Raw genomic sequence first — 27,094 nt, forward strand, 5'->3', positions numbered from 1 at the left:
ATAAACACTTTGAAACCTCTACCCAATGTGAAAGGTGCAATATAAATGGAAATTGTATTGTATAGAAAGATTGTTATAAATTGGGCATTAGCGACAGTGACAAGTCTTCATAGTAGCTCATGGAGTGAAGCACTTTGAGGTGTTTGAGCACAATAGTGCGCTGTATCAAACTCACATTTTATTATTTCCTGCAGACAGCAGTGAGCACTGGACCAATGTGCTATTAATACACGATGACACCTGCACTTACACTGCCCAGGCTGAGGAATTAACGCTCGTGATGCGAATTTATCGTAGCCCTCAGGTTATTACCAGGAAATAGCCCAGACGGTCCACATTACCTGAGGGTGAGCATATGCGAAAAGGCATTTGCAAGCAGGTCGCTGTTTGTGAGCTCGATGGGGTTGTTTAATGAGCTGATGGCTCGCACTCGCTTTGAACACACACTACCAGCATCGACTGCTTCCATCGCATTAGGCGACTTCCGTCTCCTCTCACTGAGTTGTCTTAAAGTGGCAGTCACCCTTTCTTTTTTTCAGCGGAGCACAAAGTCTCGGCAGTTTGACGCTGTTGGGGGAAACGCGCTCACTTTGCTCGCTCACATTGATATTCGCCGAAATGGCACGAGTCTTGGTGTAATTGCATAATTGTAGGGAGCTCTTGTTGGGAGAAATACAGCGTACATCTGATTGCTGCTCACGCACACTCTGGGATTTCCAGTCCTTGCATCAAACAGCACTTGATACTTTCCAGAGTAAGATGCATCCCTCCAGGGACACTTCATTTCCAGACAAACAGAAATTACCATGCATGCGTGGAACTCTTAGTCATTTGGTTTGGATAGTATTTTTTGTTTATCTAAAAATCGTCATATCCAATTATTTTTCTAATTTTTCTTCCAAGTGTCTCTGCTCCCTTTCCCCAACCTCTTTATCCAGTTCCCTGACCAAGTGGCCGATGTTTGTGCGTGAGCTTTGGCAGTGAGCGTCAGCAGTTTACTGTCCTGCAGAGGATATACTAATAATAATAATAATACTTTTGATATAGCGCCTTATCCGGTCTTTGAGACGTCTCAAAGCGCTTCACAGAATATACTGCAGAGTGAATTGACTGTATATTTTGCGGGAGAAACGTGGCAACCAATTGCCCACCAACACTCATGGGTTGTTTGACCAAGTTATTATTTCAAAACATTTTTTTTTGAAGGGATTATTACCCCCGAAAAAGCGATCCACTGATCGACTAACGGCCAGGTTCCTACGTACTGCTAGGTAAACAGAGGAGTGTGGAGCAAGGAAACTAACGTTTCGCCCTGCCCGGAAATCGAACCCAGGTCCTCTCGCTTGCGAGGCGATTATTCTGTGCACTTTCAAGCCGAGGTTCATCTGTTTACCACAGAGGTCTCCTTCTACAGACTAGGACTTCTGTGTAGCCGAGCCTAACCTATCCCCACATGGCTGCCACACACACGCACGCACACACACACCGGCACACCGGCAGAACAAGGTGCTGAAGAGGAATGAGTTATCCTACCTAGTTTTCCCAGGCACGACAGGGCCGATTTAGCCTCCAGCAAACTCAGTATGGATCTGGATTTAAAGCTTTGATCAGCATCTGAGTGGAGCTCAATAGGTTCGGCTCTGACACACAGCTGCGCAACACTATTGGGGAATGCTTCGCTTGCCTGAACAAATCCTTGCATCCTCTCAGCAAGATATAGCCTTCCCCACCAAACCCCCCCCTCCCCGCCCCCCCCACTAGTCTGCAACTGTGGACGTCAATCCACTCTCCTTTGAGATGCCAGATTGCTCAACGCCTTGCAGCGAGCTCAACGCAGCTTCATCAGAGACACAGGCCTTATGGTTTAGACCCAACGCAGTAAATTTGTAACTCTTTACTGGTTTTAGAGAGCAAGTCGTTGTGACTGATGACCTTTGCGGGTCAGTATTGTTTCTTTAAAAAAAGCAAATGGATTCAGGGCAACACAGCATAGTTTTAATAGCAACTGGATAGTGCAGGAAACAGAACTGACCTTGACCTGATCTGGGCAACACTATTGCCACGTGGTCCGAGCATTTACACGCAAAGTGGCCTGCAGCACCTCGGGGGGAACTGACGCGATGTACTGCGACACACCGACAAGATATTATTCTGTGCTTCCCTTCAAGCAGAGTTTCGTCTGTTTACCTCCGAGGTCTCCTTTGACAGAGCATACTTTTGCAAACGCTTTGTTAGCAATAGACTCTCAGTAGTAACAGTGGAAGGTTCTTTAAGCTACAGGCGTTGAATTAAAAATCTGTTGCTGGCACGGTCTTTTTTGGGGTGGGGGTAGGGGGGGGGTGGTCAATCAGGTGTCTGACGCAGGCAGAAACTCATTACCATGCTTAAGAGTATCCAAACCAGACTGAGAGTTCCATGTATGCCACCTTCACATGGAAATTTCCGTGACTGGAATGGAATGCGCATTCTCTCCCTTTAATGTCACTGCTTTTGAATTTCTTCCATTAACAAGGGACGGAATAAACGGCACACAGAGGAGATCACGTGGGTTTGTGTTGTTAGGGAGGAGCAGGTGAGACAATACAGTGTCTTATTCTACTAATATCTTCTGTTAACCAATACCTGGAGTCCTGTAACTTAGCAGTTAGCACTCGTTTTGTAAGGGAGAAACCCGGATCTGATTCCCGGGCAGGCAGAGGGCGAAATGTTGACCGAGTTTCCTTACTCCACACTCCCCTGTTTACCGAGCGGCAAGTAGGAACTCGCTTGTTTGTCGATTGGCGGATCGCTTTTCCGGGGATAATAATACCTTTATGTACAAAAAATCGGTCACTTCAATCCACGGCTGTTTGTGGGGACGCCGCCGTGCGCAATCGGCTGCCGCGTTTCGCCCACAAAATATACAGTCAATTCACTTGACAGTGTATTCTTGCGAAGCGCTTTTGAGACGTCTCAAAGGCGTGATCGGGCGCCGTATCAAATGCAAGGATTATTATTACTATTATCTACGTCAGTCTGATTTAACCAACGCTGCCACGCACCTCAGGAGGTAGCGGGCGTAAAGGAATGAAATGCTGTACCTCAGAAACGGTTTGACGCCGGTGCGGCAAGGAGGTAGGCTAGGTTCACTGGAAGGAAGGGATCAAACAGACCGAATGGCTTTTGTTATTTGAACCCGCGTTGTGATCTTGCAGAAAAAAATTCTGTTTGAAGCTGGCTGGTCAGGATCAGTCAGACCTGACGTTGGGTGAAAAGGAATGGTTGCTTTGGTCAATTCACCCGTGGGGCTCCAGCTTTTCTGTCCTCAGGGCGGAGACTGATCTGGCGGACATTTTAGAAATAAAATAATAAGAATAAGAATAATAAGGAGAATAAGAATCCTTGCATTTGACCCGGCGCCTCGTCACATCTTCGAGACGTCTCAAAGCGCTTCGCAGGATACACCGCCAAGTAAATTGACAATATTTTGTGGGCGAAACCACTCAAGATAACTGTGCCCCCATCACTCAAGACACTGAACATTGAGTGCATTGAAGGATGACCTGCAGATGCACATGTGCTGAATATTAATGGTAAAGGAAATAACGGTTGGGTCTCTGGGGATTTAAGTTGCGCTTTTCTGAACTCTCCCAAAGTGCACCTGCCTCGAACAGGATAAGATAAATCAGTGTGTATGAGAGGGGAGGCCACCCCTCCCCACGTGCCCATTTGATTAATTACTTCTTAAGTCGAAATCTTCCTTTCCTGTTTTCTCTGCTCGTGTCTTGAAAGGCATCAACCTTTTCCTGTACGCACGGTTTCACCAACACCGGCTTCTGTTTAGCGCCTGTCAGTGAGTGTCGGCCGGCTATGTAGACTTTAGGGTGGTAGGGTAGCCGAGCCTGACCAGGCTTTTCCAGAACATCCACATAGGCATGCTCTCCGGCAGCGGTAAGAAGAAAGGAACGGAGGAAACTGAATAATTTAATAAGAATTATCCTTGCGTTTGATCCAGCGCCTTATCACGTCTTCAAGATGTCTTGTAAGCGCTTCACAGAATATACCGCAAAGTGGATTGACTGTGTATTTACACGTGGAAATCCCAGAGATAGATTGTTGGAACGAAATGCGCACTCTCTCACTGGAGGAATCCATCCTGCTCACCTAATTCAGGAAAGTATTAGGCGCAGGTTGGTAAGAGCCAAGGCTTAGGGACCCCAGAGTGTGCGTTAGGGTAACTGCTGGAGTCTAACCAGCTAAAACCGCATAGCTGCGTGGCAAGCTTTCCCGCTGCTTGTCCAGGTAGTGTTCTGGAATACCTCGGACTCTCCCGGCTCAGGAACCGGATTACAGAGACCACCACACAGAGGTCTGGGTCGATTCCTTGCCAGGCATATCACCTTGGAGCCAGTTCAACTCCAAAGAGACCCCTGCTTACATTCAGAGGTAAATCACCGAGTAAATGGAACAGGTCGCTAGAAAAAGTGGTTGAGGCCTGGACACTGGAGTCATTTAAAAATAACATAACTGTGTTGTGGCAATGATAGGGTGGGTGTTATGGAAGAAGGAAATCAGATGGGCCAAAGTGCTCTCTTCATCCAAACCGATTTTGTGATCTTGTGAGTATAGGAACAGGAGTAGGAGCAAATAGGTTGAAGAATCCCTGCTGGGTTGCGCTCCCAACAAGTTGGATAGTTGTAGGGTTAAATATAGGCTTGTATTTCTTACCAAATGCCTTGTCTTGGTTATCTTTTCTCTCTCTATCTTTATCCCTCTCTTCCTTCCTCCATGATGGAGGCCTGAGATCTCACCTCGTCTCACTTATATCTGCAAGACCCTTCTTCTGTCACAGTATTGTAACTGTGCCTGACTATCCAGTGCCTTGGGACATCCTTCCGACGCGAAAGGGCGCTATACAAATGCAATCGTGCATTGCATTGATTTTGAGCAAAGCCAGACACACTTGCTTACAAATACTCAGTCACTGCACTTCGCAGTGAAAGTCTGCGAAGCGCTTTGAGACATCTTGACGTTGCGGTAAGCCATTCTATCGAACGCAGGAATGGTTATTACTCTTAAGCGTTAGGTTTCGTTCCCACAGAGACATTCCCACACAATGCGAAGGGCTCTGCTTCCAATCAGTAATAGCTGTTAAAAGATCATCAGTTCCAGAACATTCCAGGATGGTGGGTTGCAAGGAGGGTTTGCCTTTACTTTACGCCTTCACATCCAAAGCTTTCCCCCCACTCCCCCTCAGGAGCTAAAGACAAAACATAATCCAACCAAACAGCCTGTTACCAATCGAAGATCTCTTAGCTAAAGTGATAAATAACATATTTTGCTTATTATTATTATTATTAAAATGCCTCACTGAGCAACAAAACTTTGATGTGAAATCTGCAAGGTTTCATATCTATCCCAGGAGGTTGTGATAAATTCCTACGGTCTGGAGGTCATTCACTAGCAGGGTAGGTCAGGATAGGCCAATAATTATCACAAGGAAATGTTCACGAAACGGGCACATGTTTCAACCCTACACTGTAATAATCATCCTTGCATTTCGTATTCCGCCTTGTCATGTTGTTAAGATATCTCAAAGCGCTTCACAGGATTTTACTCTGAACTGTAGTGACTGTAGGCGCAGTGTTGGAGCTTAGTCTGTGTTCTAAGTCCAGATGTAGGGGTTTGAACCCACAACCTTCTCACTCAGAAGCGACACAGCTTACCACGCTGCCACTAGAGTTATTTATTTTCTAAAAATTAACACATCTCGAATAATTTGATGTGACCGGCATCAAATGTTAACACTGAATTGAACCCCTTGTGGCCGGTTTTGACGTGCGATCAATACGGACAAGCAAGAGAAAGAACTCATCGTTTTATATCACAGCCTACAACTTTTTACAGTAATTACCGTAACATACAGTGATTGGTTTGGAGGGGAAATGTGGAATCCATTTTGTGCGAGACAAAATCCCACACACAGCCATGAGGTGCAGATGAGGAGAATGAGCAATTAATCTCGACAGTAACATTCACCTGATGAACCGGCAGATGGTTGGATTGTGTTGCATCTCAAGGGCGGTGACTCTGGCAATCCCAGGGCTTGTCCGTACTGCAGCTGAGAGCTTGTCTAGTCTTGTGAGCTGATGGCCTGAAATGCAGCTTGAACGCACGATCTCCTGACCCAAAGGTGTGAGCGCTGAGCCCCGAGCCAGCAAAGGAGATCTTTCGGAATCATTTCAACGCAGTTCCTAGGGTCAGTTTTTTTGATGATCTGTGGGGCATAACGTGCAAGCTGTAAGGCTGTCATGCGACTCCGAATGTTATTGTGGCTGTTCTGCAATGTTCCTGTCCAGGACATGAGGGGTTTGGGTTTCAAATAAATTGACTCACAGATAAGCCACTGACAGCAATGCATTTGCTCTGGCTATTGCTTACCCTCACGTTGATTGTCTGGCGATGGGAACATCTAATCAAAAATTGAATGCTTTTCTCAGTCTCACTGTGGAAATAAAAGTGAGGCAGATCGAGTTGTTGATTAGCTATTCTCTATTGTGTTGAGGTCCAGATGGTTTACTGTGTGACACTGAGTCTACGAGGCTACAATGGTTGGTTGGATAAAAGGTCAGTTGTCAACAAGCAAATGATGGTGTTTATCAGATAGAGTATGATAATAACATTTTCAGGAAGATGTTGTGTTCATGTATTCCAGGGGAGGTGCAAAGCTTCCCTAGAACAGTACCGTACATATATTTTTTTGTCATCCATGTGTCTTACGCACGCAGAAACCCGTTATCATGCTTAAGAGCATCCAAACCAGACAGAGGGTTCCACGTAGATATGGCACCTATAAACAGAGTTTTCCTTGTATCGAGAATTTAGATTCTTAGGCAACTTTGGCAAGAGATAGAGCTTGGGGACCCCAGAGTGGGCATTGGCTTGCAGGGTTAAACAGGAGCTGAAATGAGACGAATCTCTACCACTAGTAGCTGGTCTGCCTCTTGCTGGCAGGACTCATTAAGTCCCGTTGATGAGTCAGGCTGGCTGACCTGTCATCGGCAGTTCTCTGGAGTACTGCGTGTTCGCCTGGCTCAGGAACCAGACTACCAAAATCGCTATTGAGGATTGACTCAATTCGGACGCTCTGTTGCCAAGTACATCGCCCTGGAATCAGCTCAGTTCCTGTTTACCCACTTACTTCCCTTCGCAAGGAAGACAATTCGCCCACAAAACATACAGTCAACTCCCTTTTCAGTACATTCTGCGAAACGCTTTGAGACGTCTCGAAGGCGTGATAAGGCGCTGTATCAAACACAAGGAATATTATTATTATTCCTGCCCTGGACCTTGTATTATCCTATGGATATGGGCTGTTCCATTCTGAATTCACAGGTAACAGCAACAACTTGCATTTATATAGCAACCCTCACGCAGGGAAGTCTACCAGAGCCGTAGACAGTGGCGGAACACAACCTACTATTGAGGGTTGTATTGCACAGACAGATCTTATACACAAAAGAGAAATAGCTGAAAGAATGTTTTAGCTGAAGGAACATGTTCCCCCACTGTACTTTCTTATTACATCGACCTGTAGCATGCTTGCCCAACAGTTAATTAATTAATGATGGGCTTGAAGCAGTATAAAACGATGGGATTCGCAGAGTAAAATAACACGGGTGCAGTTTATATGTTAATGGAGGTCAGTTAAGGTGTTTTTTTTTAACGGTGTTAATGTAACATTTTTGCTGGAAAAAAAGACCACAGGAATTTCACCAAGATTTTAGCATGCGATCTGGTACTTTACTCTTCAAATTCCATCATTAACTCTACAAATTTTGGATGGAATTTCAAGCCTCCGGCCTCTTATCAAGATGTATGCCGTTATCAACCGTCTAACTTTATATGGTGCGTGTCGAGGAAGGAGAAAGAGAGTTTCTTTCTTTCAGTTTTTTCTTCTATCTCTGATAATTTTCTCCCTTCGCAAAGCTGTCAGATTCCTTTTCCTGGGGATAGGTATGTTCCACGGATGCCTTATATCCTCTTGTATCTCGCCAAGCGGCCGTTATTCACTTGAGTTTTGACAGTGAGTACCAGAGAGTAAACCCCCATCTTTATCACCTATCTTTGCACACCTTGGATTCCCCCCACCTCCCACCATTTGTTAATAATAACAATAATAATAATAACAATAATATAGTTCCTGTAATCGTTGGTGCAATTGGGACTATTAATAAGACCATTCAGAAACGGCCTGGCAAAATACCTGGTGGACAAAATATCAATCTCCTGCAAAAAATAGCTGTTTTAGAAAGTTCAAGCATACAAAAAAAGGAACATCCATGAGTGGAGTCCTGTAGCTCAGTGGTTAGAGGATCTGTGTTTGATTCCCGGCAGGGTGAATGTTGGGCAACATTCCTTACTCCACAAGCCTGTTTACCTAGCATTAAGTAGGAACCTGGTTGTTAGTCGATTGGCGAAGTTTTGAAGGGTAATAAACCCTTCAAAACGTTTTTAAAAAAATAATCCACAACCGTTTGCGGGACACTGCTGTGCGCAATTGGCTGCTGAGTTTCACTCACAAAATATACAGTCAATTCACTTTACTGTATATTCTGTGAAGCATTCTGAGATGTCTCGAAGATGTGATAAGACGCTTTATCAAGTGCAAGGATTATTATGTGTAATGTGATGGTGTTATTAGTCTGGCTTTAGGAAGTTTCTAAGTGCTTTCAGTATTGGAAACCACTGAGAAACTATTTCTAGTTCAGATAGTTTCTCAGTGTTTCCATGATTGAAAACTACTTTGAACCTCCCTCTCCAGAGTGATTTAAAGTGTAATAACATAATAACAATCCTTATATTTGGTATGACACCTTTTCACATCCAGAAGATATCTTGGAGCGGTTCACAGGATATACTGCAAGTGGAGTAACTGTGTATGTTTGAACTTTGTCGGCTTTCAGAAGTTGCCGACCTTCAATCTAATGTGAAAAGTCGCAAGATTTCACCGCCAGAATCACACTGGAGGGGTCTGAAGGAACCTGAGATCCATTTAACCACTGGACACTGTTTCCATCAACTTGAAATGCACCATCTGAAATTTATGCATTGCCTCGAATTCTCCCCCCCGACCCCCCTCGGTTTAAAATAATTTCTAGATTTATTTTACTGATTTCTGCCGTCATCCTGTATTGCATTTCCAATATTCATGACGGTTGATTGAGAAAGGAATTGAATGCTGGGATTGGGGTTAGTTGGGATTAAGAGGTACATCTTTCAGGCAGGATTATTGCACTCATAAATTACCCCAACAAAATTAAATTACTCCCATCAATGTAATAGACCTCATAAACGTGTGTGCATGTGGATATGGAGGGGCATTGTTTAAAATGTAGTTAATTTTGACATGGTTCTGTTGATTTAATTTAAATTATGATTCTATCGCAGCAAGATTAACAGCGGTGCTCCATAGATTTACTCTCCAATGCTGCGCGATTTATGAGAGTGACATTTAGAATGCCTTAAAATGATGTTAAATTATTCTTGCAGTGCATGTGGCCGCATTAACAAATAGCTGTCAGGCACTGCATTTGGATTCTGTTACTGCTTTGTAAACGGCTTTGATCCTGGTAACTGAAAATACTCTTGGCAGCAAGGCCTGGGATATCTAAATACCCACACAAGTATATTCAGATGTCTGGGAAATGCAGAGAAAGTGAGGAAATGGATAGTCTTATAAGGTTTTAAATTTGCTTCACTGAACAATCAAACTACAGTAGATTGTAGTTTGATTGATAACTTACACTAATTAGGCCTGGCCCTGTTGCAGTTATGAAAACAACGAGGAAAATGGGTCTCTTTGGATTTGTGTGGTGTGTGTGTGTGTGTGTAGGTAAGTATGTGTTTCTCTCTGCTTTTCTGCTAGTGTTCACTAATAATAATAATCCTTGCATTTGATATAGCGCCTTATCACGTCTTCGAGACGTCTCAAAGCGCTTCACAGAATATTGCGTAAAGCAAATTGACTGGATATTTTTTCTTCTTTGAACGCGTCTCTAATCTCGAACCTGGATCAGACCTCTCTACATCCTGCCTGCTGCTGGTTCACAGTCCTTCTTCATTACGCATACCTCAGGCACTCATGCCCAACTAAAAACAAATCCGTAGACTACATCCTGCTTGAGTTCCACATTGGAGTCCGACGTGGGTAATCGGACATGCGGATATTTGACATTCTACCATAATATTCTTTATTTACACAAGTCTCTTTCTCCCCCCTCCCCCCACATGTTTTTTATTTATTGAATTACACAAAAACCGATGAGTGTTCTGCAGGCAGTGGCACATTACACTCTACGTTACAGGTCACATAGCCCACGGCACTTATTCTTACTCCTATTCTTTGAAAGCGCTATCCATTTTATGCCAAGGGTCTTAAATGTGTGCCCGACTGAGTTACTGACTCAGTAACTGGGGACAGTAACTCAATAAGTGAAAGGCAAGTGCAATTTTGTTGCTGTTTCCACCAACCAGTAGAAATAATTTCTCTCTCTATATTTGTCTGCTTTATCAAACCCCCTCGTAACCTTCATCTCTTATCAAGTACTCGGGGGATGCAACCTTTGAGACAGTCCCAGGACACTTCTAAGGCAATGCCCACAGTCTTATTGCAGAATGTCTCTTAGTCATAATTACTTGTACCTTGTTGGGCAATGTGTCTGCTTTTTAACATTGCAAATAGCTGGCGGGAGCGCAGTTACGGGGAAGAGCCAAGAAAACCAGACTATCTCAGCCTTCAGCCATCTGGGTCTCTGTAAAATGTGGAAAGGTCCCAGCTGATCCCACACCAGCTTCAGAGTAAACAAGCTGCCAGACTGCACCACATCCAGTTTTACTATCAGGTGGGGGAAGGGACGTTGTACTGGAGTCTCGTGACCTTGAAGCTGAAGGACATCCGAGGTGTTTCAGTTGCCTGGTTTGGTGCGAGTTTCCTTGCGGTTGAACCTGATGGTGCAGTGAGCCCTTGAACATTTTCGCTGTACCTTACCAAGAGGCTCGAACTTCTTCCTGGCCCTGCAGCTTTGACCACTAAAATCATCGTCTTAAAGCTAAAGGTAGGGCGGAGTTTTGGAAGTCTTCAATTCGGCCAGAATTTGGAAGCCATTTCTATCCCATGGTTTCCTTTTTAACAGCTGCAGAAAACCAATTTCCCAAATCAAGCTGAATTGAAGAATTTTGCAAACGGAAAACATTCCAAGAGTATAAAAACGTAAAGAAAATCTTTGTTTAAAATGGGATCCATGCATTTCAGCCCAAGTTGTCTTGCTACCATTCTTCAGAAGCCAGAGGTTAGGGAGAGTGGAAGGGTGACATGGGGGGCATTAGTGATAGAACCATAAAAATTTAGTGTGCAGAAGAAGAAGTCTATGCTGTCTCTGTGAACAATATTTCACAGAGTGGAGTCCTGTAGCTCAGTGGTTAGAGCATTCGCTTTGCAAGCGAGAGACCTGAGTTCAATTCCAGGCAGAGGGCGAAAACTTGGGCAAGTTTCCTTACTCCACACAGAGCCTAATAATAATCCCTCCAAAACAAAAACAATAATAAATTGGTCATTTTTAATCTACGACTGTTTGTGGGACATTGCTGTGCGCAATTGGCTGCCGCGTTCGCCCACAAATATACAGTCAATTCACTTTACAGTGTGTTCTGTGAAGCGCTTTGGGACGTCCTCCCGACGTGAAAAGCGCTATATCAAATGCAAGGATTATTATTATTATTATTATTATTTCAAAACGCACTTTAAATAAGGAACACAACATGTTTAGGAATACAGTAATTCATTTCTGACCTCAAAATATTACTGAGCTTCAACAGGATGCCAGCAGTGTCACGGTTGGGTGTTTGTGCCAATGCGATACTGGTTCTTAGACGACTGAACAAACACAGAACTGCGCTTAGCTTGTGCCAAATCGAGAAAATCCAGGTGAAAGGTTATGGTTGCATTTGGCCTCCTTTACAGTCAGTACATTTCGAACATGGAGGATGTTTAAACGGTTCGTGGAACAAAATGTTTGTTATAAAGCGTAAGAAGAAGCTTAGCACATTATCTGTGTGTTTTTTTTAAATCAAGAAAATCCGGGTGAAAAGGCAAGACCCAGAATATAGCACATGCCACCACCGGAGGTCACATGCCTGAAAGGAACAGGAAAGATGCTGAGATAACTGAGAAATTATGGTTAAAGTGACGCTAAAGTCAGAGATTGTATATAGGTTACACAGGGAGGAGACGCTTGGTAAAGCGTTCGATAGTTTTGAAGTGCAGGAAAAGAATGAGCTGGAGAGAACCAAAGAACTTGGANTTTTTTTACACTGACTTTTTTAGACTGACTTCTTTGTACTAATGTTGAAACATCTCAAAGCGCTGTAACAGCAATTGTCGGCAAAGTAGAATAACAACAATCCTTACATTTGGTAAGGATTGCTGTTTAAGTGCTCTGAGACGCTACCATGTGTGAAGGGGCGCTATATGAATGCAACTTGTCCTTGTTATTGTTGGCGTAATGTCTGTAATGTCAAATTGTCTAACGGGGAATTGGTGTCAAGGTTTTAACTGTGTGTTTGTAGCCAAACCCGCCGCTATTTTGCACACGACAGGATGCAGTGAATAACCAATTGGTCTGGAGGAATGTGGTCCATCAGGACATCATGATAAACTCCCTCTTCTTTTAAAATAATGTCAAAGCATCTTTACCATCCCCTGATAACAGGATCTCGGTTTAACCTCTTAAATATGGTACGGAACCTCTGACAGTGCAATATCCCCACTTGGGCATCAGCCAAGATGAAGGCTTAAAAGCTAAAGGCCCAAAGTGCGGTTCGAACGAACTCACACCCCTCTGAGTCATACGAGCGCGTGCTTATCAACTGAGCCAAACTGACACCCATCATGTAACAAGCATAGGCGATGAAGTGATGATAAAATGTTTCAACGGATGCTCAACCACCAGCAGTCTTCTTTCTTGGTGATTGAAACGGTTCTGTTCCATTCTCTCTTTTTTTGTAGGTAGCTTCCCGGGTTCCACTGTTGATCTCGGTTCCCAGCCCAGCTGTGGCTCCATTAGGTTCTCGTTTATCATGAGCGCGCAGATCAAATCACGGCGGGTCCCCATAGAAGTTCAAATAACATGTCTCGCTGCTTGTAAAAGGTGAATTAATCGGTCTATTTATACTTAGCTGTGCAAAGTACCAGTAATTTGTTGATGACAAGTATGTAATTACGTTTTAAAAACACTTGGGTGTGGGATGAGAAGGTACAGTGCAGATGACACATGTTTGGTGTCATGCTGTTTCAGGTTATATATCCCATTATTGCCATAAAATTCTGAACAGGCTAAATAACCCCACTTTACTATTCATTTCCATTCTTGCCTCATATTGTAATGGAGCCCATTTAATGCTTAATATCTGCCAGCCACAATTGATCTAAATTTCATCTCCGAGCACACTTATATCTTTCCAACCAACCTCCGTGTAACTGATCCTGTAATCAGCACATTTAGATTATCAATAGTGACTTCTAAATTAATCTTTTGGTCTCTGTACCCCCTTGAAATCAATCTGCTAAACTCTCTATTTTGTGGATTTTATTGTATAAACCTATTTCTAGTGTTTGTGTATCTTCGGCCTGAGTCCTGTGGCTCAGTGGTTAGAGCAGTCGTCTCGCAAGCGAGAGACCTGGGTTCGATTCCCGAACATTGGGCAAGTTTCCTTACTCCACACACTTCTGTCTGTTAGTCGATTGGGGGATCACTTTTCCGGGAGTAATAATTCCTGTTCACTCAGTCCACCACTGTTTGTGGGGACACCGCTGTGGCAATTGGCTGCCGCTTTTTGCCCACAAACACACAGTCGTTTCACTTTACAGTATATTCTGGGAAGCGCTTTGAGACGTCTCGAAGACGTGAGAAATATATCAAATGCAAGGATTATTATTATCATTATTATAACTTTCTCAAGGTTTTGGCCTTTAGCTCATTTACTGAAAATTTAAGGTTGTGCAGAATTTTGAAAAATTCCTTAATCCAGTCTGTATTTGGAAATCGTGTTTCCTCGTTTCTTTAAAACAATCTGTTTTCCAAATTAAACTGAATGTAAGAATTTTCCAAAACTGGGCCTCGACTTAACCTTTAATCAAGTGGTTTTGCTGGTTGCTAAGATCGTGTAAAATTTTGGGCCGCCTGTATTTGTCAGCTGATAAAAATATCCTCCCACGATGATACAGTAAAGCTTTGAGTGAGTGCTGAGATCTCCCCCATGTCTTCGGTAGTTAGGAGTGAAACGTGATAGCGGATCTGGCAGTAGCAGCTTGCTGATATACCGGCTGATGTACAACAAAGTCGATTTGTTGCCAAAGCTCTTTGAAGAGTGTATGAAATCTTATTAATCCTGTTTTCAAACATGGTTTATGACATGATCATAACAAGGGTGCAGTCAAAACACCAGTCATTTGGCCCATTTCGCCTATGCTGGTTCGAGCTATTTACTCTAACTTAACTCCCCGCTCTTTCCCCTTATCTTTTTCACTTCAAGTACATATCTAATTTACTCCTAAATGCTGCTATGGTCTTATCCTTTGTGGTAAAGCATGCCATGTACTAATAACTGTCTGAATGCAAAGAAATCTTCTAATTTCCTCCTTATCTCTTCCAGTGACAACCTTAAGCTTCTTCCCCCTTCTTTCTAATTCACCAGTCAGTGGGAATAATTTACCACTTGGCTGAATGCGAGATTGTGCTAAATATGACCTAAGATCACAACAGAGGTTTGGAGGAAGAAGGCCCATTTGACATAATCCTTTAGGATACAACCCTATACCTGCCCATCACAACATCAAGCAGTTTCTTGAATGAGATTAGTATCCTGGCCTTTACCACCCTTCCTGACAATGTGTTCCAGCTGTTGATTGCCCTCTGTGTAAAGGAATACTTCCTGGATTTGACCCCAAACTGGCCCTTCACAATCCTGAATACGTTCCCCTTGTCCTGCTGCCCTGATGTATGTGAACGTACTGTTTAGGCTTTAGTTTCTCTTATCACATTTAGCATCTTACTGCATATACAGAATGTCTATACATTTCAGGGGATTTCTGCTTAATCCAGACACTCAGTTGATACGAAAGCCTGTGGCAGTGCTAAACCCAGACACTAAATATGGAGCTCCAGAGGGTGGGGGCCTGCCCGCCTACGGTGGGGTGGGCGATAGGGGGTGGACATGAAGCAGGTCGGAGCCCGCTGAGCGGAGGGAGCCGGCAGGTTGGTAGGGGGTTAGGAGGTTGCAGAGGTAGGGGGAGTAAGGCCATAGAGGGCTTTGAAAGTGAGGACCAGGATCTTGAACTGTATCCTCTGTGTGATGGGAAGCCATTGGAGTCAGGCAAGGATGGGGTGATAGGGTCACGGAGCCTGGCGCGGGAGAGGACACGGGCCTCAGAGTTCTGGATGATCTGCAGCCTGTGGAGGGAGGAGTTGGGGAGTTTGTGTAGTGTCAGCGTGGATCTCTCTGTGGGTAGTGGATGGAGTGTAAAAACATAAAACAATACAAATTGACATTCACATAGTGCCTTTTACATCAAGAGGATATCCCAAAATGTTCAACAATCTTGGCTTGGGACCCGAGCTGGGGGTGGGAACCGAGGGGGATGTGGAGGAGAAAGATAACTGACTCAAAGCACGTGGTAAGGGAGAGTTGGCCTCAGTGTAAACTGAGAGGCGCAACCATTCATTGAAATACTGAGTAGGAAGCATAGGATTGCATCCATTGCTGTTATTTTCATTAACCAGAATCACAAACAATTACATCAATAATGTGCATCAGTGGTCCCTTTTGGGTGATGAACCTCACACCCTTTATTGCCGGTAATACCACTCCCCAGCATTATAAGTAATTGCATTATTATTTTGATTTATGAGCAATTCTACTTCATTACAAAGCCTGCCCTGCCGGTGTATTTTTAATAATAAACACTGCTGTCAGCTAATGCAAAGAGGTACCCCTGGAACCGTACTGTGCCTTTCAGATAAAACGCCCTCGATCTTTTTTTTGCTGTTGAAAACATGAAAGCCTTTTCTTATGGTTACGTTCAGACTCCAGGAGGCTGACCATTAGGACTGGAGGGTAGAGAGTTCAATGGCCAGTCAATGAATGTACAATGTACAGGCGTGTTTGTGTTAGTGCAGATCTGTGTGCTTATTGTTGTTACCCGCTGAGAGAAGTGGTAGTTAAGTTTATTCCGAAGGTTCGCTGTGAGACACAGAAGATGTTTGTGTTTTAATACATTCATTCTCTAGAAAGAGTGAAATAAGAAGTGTGTCAGCTTGGCTCAGTTGGTACTGCTCATCCTTTTTGGGTCAGAAGTTTATTAGCTCCCAGCTCCACTTCAGGACTTGAGCACATAATCCTCTACAGGGCAACATCTGTCACTTTTAATACCTTGCTCTTAAATGGTACAGCGTGGGGGTATTGCGTTGTCAGAGGTGCCATCATTTGGAGGACATTAAATACTCCGTGACACGAATCATAGAGAGGTGGGTGTTTTGCCTGGTGTCCAGGCCAACAACAATCCTCCAGATAAATTGATAATTCACTTTGTGGCTGTCTGGCAGTGCGTAAATCGGCTGTTTCATTCGCCTGTAAATATACAATCGCAGTGACAGCAATTCCTTGTGAAACACTTAGATATTATGCAGTACAATTTCCATTTATGTTGCCCCTTTCACATCAGGAGAATGTCTAAAAGCGCATCATACAATTGGCCACATGTCAAATGGAAGGATTGTTATTTATCTTTGACAAAGCAGAGTTCCCCAGTGCTGCACTGCAGTGTCAGTGTGGACTGCAATCTCAAGTCCCGATGCAATCTTGGACCCAGTCCCTTTTGGCTGAGAGGCAAGAGTATTACGCTCAGAGCCAAACTGATATCCATTAATACTGCCCACCCCCAGCCCCACTGCTCTCCTCAGCATCAAGACTGAGTCAATCTGTACTGTTGCTAATGGGAGCGCATGATTCATCAGCACTCATCACGCAGAACTAGACACTGGTACAAAGAAAGCCAAGCGATCTGAACACGCTGCTAGAAGATTAAGATCTTTAGCGAGGACGTACAGAACATATGCGGATGTGGATGGAGGTCTGCTGCAGTTCATACCTAGAAGCTAAGACTCAGTGTTGTGTTTGCCTATGGTTAAGCACCCGAGCCATGCCAGGAGATGATAAAGCACTGTTTAGTCTACGCACACTGTTTATGATGTTCTACATATTTTTGCATAATTTTGGATTCTCCCTCATGCTTGTAGAAGGTTATGGCTTCGAGCCCCACATTGAGACTTCCAATTCATAATCCAGGCTGACACTCAAGCGCAGCAGGACATTGTTGGATGTGCCATACTTCAGATAAGATGTTAAACTGAGGTCCCTTCTGGTTGTTTTGGTTTCGCCCAGAAAATATACAAGTCAATTCACTTTACAGTATATATGAAGCGCTTTGAGACGTCTCGAAGACGTGACAAGGCGCCGTATCAAAACACGAGGGTTATTATTGTTCTTCAGGGGGACATTAAAAATATTGTGACACTGTTTGAAGAGGGAGGAATGTGTCCCTCAGGTTCTCTGGCCAGCCATCCTCCCGACAAAATGATCATTCACTTCATAGCTCATTGTGGATCCTCGTGGTGTGCAAAATTTCTGCCAAAGTGCCGACAAGAAAAAGCAGTCACTTCGCTTGACATAGTTAATGTAAAACACTTTGAGATTTTCCGTTTAATTCAGGCGCTTAAAAAAAAATGCAGGTTGTCTCTTCCTTTTGCCGTTCAGTGCATGCATGCCGTTTAATTTAGTCAGGCAGCTTGGGTCGGAGGTTAATGGATTGTAGCTAGACCGTCACTGCTCACCTCGCTCCCAATATATTAAAAGAGACTCTTGGTTCTTCTGATAACCTATTGGATAAAACAAGTATCGCTAAGTACAACATTGCTTCCCAGAAGTTTACAGGTTCCAATCCTGGCCTGTTCTGTGCTCACTCAACACAGCAGTTGCAATGTTACCATTGGTCTCACACCCCGAGGATAGGGAGAGGAATGAATCAGCCACGGTTCCTGCTCCTAATACTGCAATTCCAACAATTTAGGACGTCCTCCCGACGCGAAAGGCGCTATACAAATGTAATTTTATACTGTTCTGTACAATCTACCGACCCCCATGCTCTTGAGTTCCTGCATTGTGTTGTACTAAGGGCATAGGAAGATGGCAAAGAGCCAGCAGGGAGAAAAATAAGTTGGAAAATGAAACACAAACCAACTTTAATCTTAAAGCTGATTGCAGAAATGCAGTTGCTTTCAGTTATAAATCTCAGTGTTTTAACCCTTTTAACACCAAAACATCTTGTGATATCTGAGAAGGGTTAGTAATACATTCAGCTATTCATAGGCAGATTGAAAGTGAAAACCTGTGTGTGTGTGTGTGTATCTGTGTGTGTGTGTGTATGTGTGGAGTCCTGTAGCTCAGTGGTTAGAGCACTCGCCTCGCAAGCGAGAGACCTGGGTTCGATTCCCGGCGGGGTGAAAAGTTGGGCAAGTTTCCCTTACTTCACACGCCTCTGTTTACCAACAACAACAACAACAAGATTCCATTTATAGAGCGCCTTTCACGTCGGGAGGACGTCCCAAGGCGCTGTACTACCAAGCAGTAAGTAGGTACCCGGTTGTTAGTCGATTGGCGGATCGCTTTTCAGGGGATAATAATCCCTTCAAAAAAAAAAAATTGGTCACTCAATCCACGACTTTTTTGTGGGACGCTGCTGGACGCAATTGGCTGCCGTGTTTCGCCCACAAAATGTACAGTCGATTCACGTCACAGTGTACGCATTACGTCTCTATGTGCCTGTGTTGTGTTTGTGTGCACGTTCCCTGTGGTAGATCAGAGGTTCAGATCATTTGACAAGTTTTTAAATGGTTTCCTGTGCAGACGGGGAACAAGTCAGATTGCGCCTGGCGGGAGATAGAATTTGATTTCATTTGTTTGCTCTGTGCACATTAGCAAACAAATTTCTGCACCACAGAACTCCAGCTGTGCTGTCACTGATCACTGGGATTTGTTCCTGCCCCAAGTGTGACCGACTGAGCCTTTGGTGTTATCGTTTGTGTGGCAGCACATGAGGAGGGAGTGGGAGAGGTAGAGATCGATGCGTGAAGGAGTGTCGGGGTCGAAGAATTAGAGAGGAGCGAAGGGGCGGGTGTGCGAGACAGGAGAGTGTTAGATGGACGAGTGAGCGAGGAAATGAGTATGGGAAATAGAAAAATGCCTGGGGTGGAATAAATAATGATCTTTCTATTTGATACTGAGCCTACAATGTCTACATGTTTCAAAGTGCGTTACAACAACAACAACTTGCATTTGTGTAGTGCCCTTCACATGCGGTGGTGTCTTGGAGCGCTAAGATTTACAGGGAATTGTGGGCAGATGTAGCCATTGTGTATCTGTAAGCAAGCGGGAGGGAGGGAAGGACGGAGGGAGGAGTGTGAGACAGGAGAGGGTAAAAAAGGGGGTAGTGGAGGAGTTGTATGTGAAAGGGGGTAAGCAACAAATTTCTGAGAGTTGGAAGGAGAAATAATCACACAGCTGTTGAGGATCGTTCTTACAACACTCCTGTGGGTGGAGAAGCACTCAGTTGAGATGAGCTTTGTCATGAGATCTTCAACCTGCACTTATTTAGCCCTTATTGAGTCCTACTTAACCAACCGCCTCCATTTCATCTCAGCAAATGGTTTCTCCTTCCGCCCCCACCCAGGGTACCCCAGGGCTCCATCCTTGGCCCTCTCCTTTTCCTTATCTATACTCCTCGTCACCTCCCGCTTGGATTACTCCAGAAATCTGATATTCTGGGTCAGTGTCACAGCATCCAGTGACGTTAGCAAGAGAGCCACCTTGGAGAGCAGTAACTCATACTTAAATTATACAAAGCAATTGATGTACAGAACTGGGCTACGACATTCATTACGGCTTTAATCACTGTTTAGTTGTTGGAAGTAGGTGCCAGCCTAGCCCAGTTTGTAGCACTCTCACCCCCGAGTCAGAAGGTTGTGGGTTCAAGACCCATGTCTGGATTTAGAACCACAGAACCAGAGATTTGAGCTTAATTCAGTGCTGCATTGTTGGAGATGATGTCCTTTGGAAGAGATGATAAACCGACATCCTGCCTTCTTGTTCAGGCGGACGTTGAAGATACCGCGGCACTATTCGAAAAGAGGAGGGAGTTTCTCCTCGTTTCCTGGCTGACTGTTCCCCCAGATAAAATTGGTCATTCACTTTATGGCTGGTTTGTGGGACATTCCTGTGTGCAAATTGGCTGCCATGTTTGCCCCATATACAGTCAATACTCTTCACAGTTAAGTCTTCTGAAGCCCTTTGAGACGTCTCGACGACATGACAAGGCATATCAAATGCAAGGATTATTATAATTAAGTACACATTGGGGTTTCAAATGTGGGCTTGGCAAAATGCCTGTGGGCTGTGGGCCCAACCCACACATTAAACCCTCCATATATTTCTGATTCCTGCTGTGTGACAAAACTTGGACCCAGCCTAGAAACATTCCTATCCTGAGGACAAAATATTTGAAATATTTTACATTAGTGGAGAGCAATTCCTTGTCGGGGTCAGTGATAAAGACTCTTGGTGACAGGAATGGCTGGTCTTTCTCCTCTCTAATCAGAAGAGACAGCACAGTGTGTGCCAAAGTGATTATTAATGAAGTACCAGAGGTGGCCTTGCCAGATGTGTTAGTAATCGTCTACTGCACTTTATCGGACTGATTATATTTTTAATATTTGCTGATCCTATTGAAACTGAATAAATGTAAACGTCTCTTGATCCCACCAAATGGGTGGGAGTTCAAGGGATGAATTTATACAAAACCTTGGTCAGACCACATTTGGAGTATTGTGCCCAATTTTGGTCTCCGCGCTATAGGAAGGACAAAGCAGCGATGGAAAGAGTACAGTATAGGCTTACGAGTGCATTACCAAGGCTGGCGGGCTACTACTATCAGGATAGATTGCATTGATCAGGTCTTTGCTTGCTAGAGAAGAGATGTTTAAGGGGGGGGGGGGTCTGATAGAGGTGTTTAAAATTATAAAAGGGTTCCATAAAATTGACATAAATAGGCTATTTCCATTGGTTGGGGAAGTCTGCAATGAGAATGGGAGGGAATAAGGAATGGGTGAGAACAGTATAAACACTGGCATGGAATGTTTGGGCCCATTTCCGTGCTACACATTCTTTGTAAATGACTCATGACTCTTTGTAACGTGAGCTGCACCTTATCATCTTGTATTTCTGTGGCAGCTTGGCTCAATTGGCAGCGTTCTCACCCTTGGGTTTGGAAGTTGTTGGTTCTGGACTTGAGCTCACAGTCCAGGCTGACATTCCAGTGCGCTGCTGGGAGAGTATTGAATTCCTAGAGGTGTCATCATTTGGATGAAAGGTCCCATCTGATTGCTCAGGTGGACATTAAAGATATCATTGAGACCATTGAAAAAGATTCACTGGAGTGTTTTTTTTCCCCCCAGTGTCCTGGCCAACACCTCTCCAGATAAAATTGGTTCTTGACCTTTTGGCTATTTGTTGGTCCCTGCTCTGAGTAAAATAACTGCCATGTTTGAGTACGAAAGCAGTCACTATACTTGGAAACAATTATCTGTGGACCATTTTGATGTTTTAGGTCCTACAATGTGATAGAATTATCTATTATTTGTATGTTTAATTTGGAATATATTGTACTCTATCCAGACCTGTACAGCCCTGAGCCTTCTGCTGTTATATCCAGTCTCAAGCAGCTCAGAGCCTGTTCATTGCTATATGCTGCTGCTCAGAACCCGAGTGCTGCTATTTCCAGACCCATGAAATTCAGAGCACTGACAATCCTCAACCTCTTGTACAACTGCTGCAGCACTTCACCCAGTTACCATGTGCTCTGAGATCAGTCTGCACTGAGGTCTCATTTGCTGCGTGCATAAAACAGTTTGCAAATACTTTCTAATCGCCTTTGTAACCCAAGTGAATCAGGAATATAATATAGGCATCTTGGCTACAAAATGGGGAAGATTTTATAAAACCTTGGATAGATACAGGAATATTAGATTCCACGTTTTGTTCAAGTGTGTTCTGCGAGGCACCTTGAGACGTCTCGAAGACGCGACGAGGCGCTATATCAAATTGCAAGGATTATTATTATCCCTTTTCTTGAATAGCGCCACACATCATTCCCAGTGTGTTGGCGATCGCTACAAAAAGAGATGAACCAAAGTTGAGGCTCATTTGAGAATTGCTTTGAACATTGTTCCCTTTGTCCCACCCGTTATAAATCATCAGTTATATGTGAGACTGAACTAGGTTTAATCTGTGCTTTTGTTTTTGCAATTGCAGATAGACCTGGAGCCAGAAGGAAGGGTGTACGTTGTCATAGATCTCTCTGGGTCATCAAGCGAAGGTAACCTTGTGTTCCAATTCTGCACTTGCTCGCACCTTGTTGGCCTCTCTGATCTATTCGCTTTGCAGCTCAAGCACTATCCCATTTGTCCTTTTCATTTCCAACTTTTCCCATTCAACTACAGTACATTAGCCCATCAGCAGCTGGTGCTGCTACTCTCCCGAAAACATATTTCCACATTGTCAGCGCATAAACATCGATTTATGTTTGATAATTGTACAATACCACATCAGGTGTATGAAAGGAGTGATTCATTTCTCAGCGTTTCAAACTGTTGCATTCATTGTAAAGGTTCTTTCAGTTGTTTGCAGTGCAAGTCGTTTGACATCAACAGTTAAAAGAAATCCAACCTTTTTCAGTCATCCTTTTTTTTGGTTCATTTAAGGTAACGTTCCCTTTCCCCTCCTCCTGTGTTATACGAATGTGCCAATCGAGTGTCTAAGTACGTATTCTTCAATGCTGGAAGTAAAAGGGTCTTGTTTTCAAACCAATGCACAACACAAGTGCTACTTGGTGTGGTTGTCAGAGTCTTTTGATACTTTCCCAGTGGGATGACCCAGTTTAAGTGATTTGAGAGGAGCGGTGCAATCTATTCATGATTTTTCTCATTCTCACAATAGCCGGAGCAAGGGGAATCAGCTAGGAGTGGCATCTTGCAATGCGTTGACTCAAGATATTGAAAGGTTTTTCTCTCGACACATTTCTGCCACAAATTTCTCCCAACCCTTTGTCTCCGAAAGCAGTTTTGGCTCATTTTCCCTTCGACTTGGCTCTGGTTTCAAGGGGGCAAAGGAACCATTCAGTACATCATTCATGCTTCATAAGTGATCCTTGGCAGTGAGTGTCAGCGGGGTATTTGACATCACAGCCACACCTGGTTCCTGTTAACAACCCCATGTCCACAACCGCGCATGCATTTTCCTACAGGGCTTTGTGGATAATGGATAACTGCACAGCTATTGATTACCGTACACCACTGTATATAAGCATGCTCAAACTTTTACCATGATGCTGCTGTGTGATAATTAAATACCACAGAACGATTGCGTTTGCTGTTTCAAATCAGTGAATTGATTTAAAGGACGAACACAGTGAATAGAATTGGCTGTCTACCACAGAATATCTTGCCGCACTTCACAGCGCATTATTTATTGAGGGTGAACTAGTGACGTCAGGGGTGAGAACTAAACAGAGCATCAGTTTTGCTCTTTATATTTATCTTGAGGTTGAGGTGATTTAATGAATTGATGCTTGGATTTAACCCTGAAATTGAAGGATTGGGCAGATAAAGTGCAGAGCACTGAATAGGAACCCGGTTGTTAGTCGATTGGCAGATCACATTTCTGGGGCTAATAACCCCTTAAAGTAATAATAATAATAATGTGGTCACTCAATCCACGACTGTTTGTGGCTCACTCCTGTGTGCAATTGGCTGCCACATTTTGCCCAATATACACTGGGCAGTATATTCTGTGAAGCGCTTTGAGACGTCTCAAAGCCGTGATAAGACTCAAAATCCAATGCAAGGATTATTATTATTATTATTACATTGTGAGGTTCTTTTTCCAACACACAGGAACCACTAAAATTATTGCTTGCCCGAGCAGCACCTTTTTAGTCCCTCCGCCTTCCTCGATCCCGATTCCTCCCCCCTCCCCCCCCACCCCCACCCTCAATAATTGAGGGAAGGGAGAGTAGGTGGTTGGCCGAAGGCACGGTGGAAGAGGAGGGCCTTGAGACATGCCTCGATGGAGCAAGGGAGGGAGCGAGGGCCAAGGAACGTGGAACATTGTCATCGGGGAATTATCGCCAGCAGAGACATGATGGTCTGAATGACCTCCTTCTGTGCCGTAAACAGTGTTTTTATGAACTTCTCAGCTATTTGGGAGTGGGAAGGAATGGTGGAGATTAGGGTCTGGAGTGTGTGGCGTTGAGGGCTGAGGCAATAGAATGGAGGAAAAACGGTTTTCAAAGTCTCCGCTGTGTTCAAAGCAGCGCCACAAATAAGTGGTTCATGATCTCTTCGTTGTGGTTTTCAGCAGCACTGTACATATAATAATAATAATACTTGCTGATACAGCGCCTTATCACGTCTTCGAAACCGTCTCAAAGCGATTCATTGAATTATACTGGAAAGTAAATTGACTGTATTTTGTGGCCGAGACTATCACGGTAGCAACAGGCATAAATCACAAACCCCGGTGAAAATACTCGGAAATATGTTTTCATTGAAATTGCCTTAATCTTCTTTACATAGGGTTGAAGTCGACCAAGCAAGAGAGCAGCAGCAAGGCTCAGGAGTCTGAGCCAGAGCAAGTTGTGGCAGAGACTTTGGGCTCTGTGGCCAGCCTTAAACTGTCTAATTATGTGCACGGAACTTTTGATTGAACAATCCTAGCGCAAGGACTCCATGGAGTCCTGTAGCTTAGTGGTTAGAGAGCTCGCCTCGCAAGCGAGTTGATTCCCGGGCAGGGGGCGAAACTTTAAGCACGTTTCCGAACTCCACACACCTCTGTTTCACGAGCAGGAAGGTAGGAACACGGATGTTAGTCGATTGTCGGATTGCTTTTCAGCGGTAATAATCCCTTAAAAAAAATGGTTTGTAGGACACTTCCTTGATCGCAATTGCCAGTTCCAAGTTCACACATGGAGAATGGCCATTCGGTTGAGGTATCAGATGCAGCCCATGGATTAGTACCCAACAAAAGTCAATGCCATCAGGACAAGGAGGAGGAGCAGGGATTAAGAGGGTATATGATTGCAAACCTTTACTTTTGCTGTGTAAAGGCATCTTTAGTTATAATAATCATAATAATAATAATAATAGTTCTAATAATATTCTCCATCTGACCTTGTGTCGTCTCAAAATTGTGATAAAGCGCTATATCGAATGCAAGGATTATTATTACAAGGATTATCATTGTAAAGATGTCTCAAAGCGCTTCAAAGGATTTTACTGTAAAGCGTAGTGACTGTGTATTTGTAGGCATATGTAGCAGACAATTCTGCGCACAGCAATGACCCACAAAAAGCCACGAAAGTGAAAGACCAATTTTATTCGGTGGATTGTTGGCCAGGACACCAGGAGGAACTCGATACCTCGGTTTAGCATCTCATCTGAAGGACAGCACCATTGACAGTGCTTTGGCTTGTCAGCCGAAGGCTATGAGCTCAAAGCTTACAATGGAATGAGTCACAACAAAATCAACAGGACATGATTTACTGGTAAAATAGGTGAGTCCGTGTACGAAAGGCCTTGATAGTATTCATTGTTCTAATTTGTAATGTATCCTGAATGTACATAGAATTATAAAAGGTCCGAAAGGAGCATTAAATTAAACCTGGGAGTCTAGATGTGATCATAAACTCTGAGAGTTAAGTGCAAGTGGTTTACGGCTGTCCCTCTGAACTTCGAGGTTAAATTACAGCCTTTTTACTCGCTTTTTAAAGAGTCTTTGGCAGGTTTTCGACAAAAGGAAGAAATGAACAACCAGATGGTTTAAATTCATCTCAAAACTGACTCTGAATGAGCGCTGTGAAAAGCTACAGTCAGTGCGGAATGACACTGGCACATGATTCACAGAAAGTCGAACTGGTGAATCGTTTGTTAGAAAATTGCTTTTTCTAGCACTGTATCACGTTGCACCCTTCCCGGAGTGCCTTATTTTTATGACCTGTCAAGTGCAGGCAAATGGCAATCATTTTTGTCAACAGTAAGGTCCCACAATCAAGCCGCGAGGTGAACAACCAATTTAAATGGAGGAACGTTGACCAGGACACCAGGAAAAACTCTCCTGTTTTGGAATAGTGTCGGGGGACCTTTAATATCCACCCGAAAACAGGAAATCAACAAGAAGAAGAAAATTCCACGTGTAAAGCGCCTTTCGCGTTGGGAGGACATCCGAAGGCGCTGGACAATCAGTGTTTCGGACCCGAGCTGGAGGTGGGGATCGGGGAGGGTGGTGGGGGCAGGAAGGGGTAGGAGGGCGACCGAAGGCACGGTGGAAGAGGAGGATCTTGAGACGGGTCTTGAAGGGGGAGAGGGCGAGGCGGAGGGACTGTGGGATGGAGTTCCAGAGGGTGGGGGCAGAGTGGCTGAAGGCCCGCCCGCCCAATGGTGGGGCGGGTGGGGGGGGCGAGGCGGAGCGACGTGAAGCAGACCGGAGACCGCTGAGCGGTACCTCGTTTCAACATCCCGTCCGAAGGATAACCCGGTAGCTCCTCCCAGGACCCATTGGCGTTTCAGCGTGGATTGTGAGTTCAAGCCCCGACTCGGGAGCTGAAACCGTCTCATTTACCGCTCGGAAAGAAAAAAAAATAGCACCGTAAGATAACCGAGAGCGCTGTAGGCTTGAAGTATCCACGGCTTCTATTTTGATCAAATGGGTTAAAAAAAAACAACCTGCTGAGTACGCACAATCGAACAATGTGACCGAAGGCTATTGTTGCTGTTGAGTGCTTTGCGTTTGTTTTTCCGAATGAATGTATTCCGTTCAGCGGGCAGGGTTGCTTTGTAATTTCAATACATCTTCTTTTGTGCTGCGGGTTTTTGGCACTCTTCGAGTTCTCTTA

At 44.1% G+C, this 27,094-nt stretch overlaps 1 protein-coding gene across 1 annotated transcript in view; it reads left to right on the plus strand.

Annotated features, from left to right (window-relative positions):
* LOC103180812 (protein kinase C epsilon type) overlaps positions 1 to 27,094 on the plus strand; it is a 130,853-nt gene that overhangs the window by 39,095 nt on the left and 64,664 nt on the right. The window contains exon 2 of the mRNA XM_042333174.1: positions 22,459 to 22,522. Coding sequence (XP_042189108.1) covers positions 22,459 to 22,522 — 64 coding nt within the window. The remainder of the gene's footprint in view (positions 1 to 22,458; positions 22,523 to 27,094) is intronic.

Source organism: Callorhinchus milii, unplaced genomic scaffold (genome assembly GCF_018977255.1).
Source record: "Callorhinchus milii isolate IMCB2004 unplaced genomic scaffold, IMCB_Cmil_1.0 Scaffold3, whole genome shotgun sequence".
Taxonomy (NCBI): domain Eukaryota; kingdom Metazoa; phylum Chordata; class Chondrichthyes; order Chimaeriformes; family Callorhinchidae; genus Callorhinchus; species Callorhinchus milii.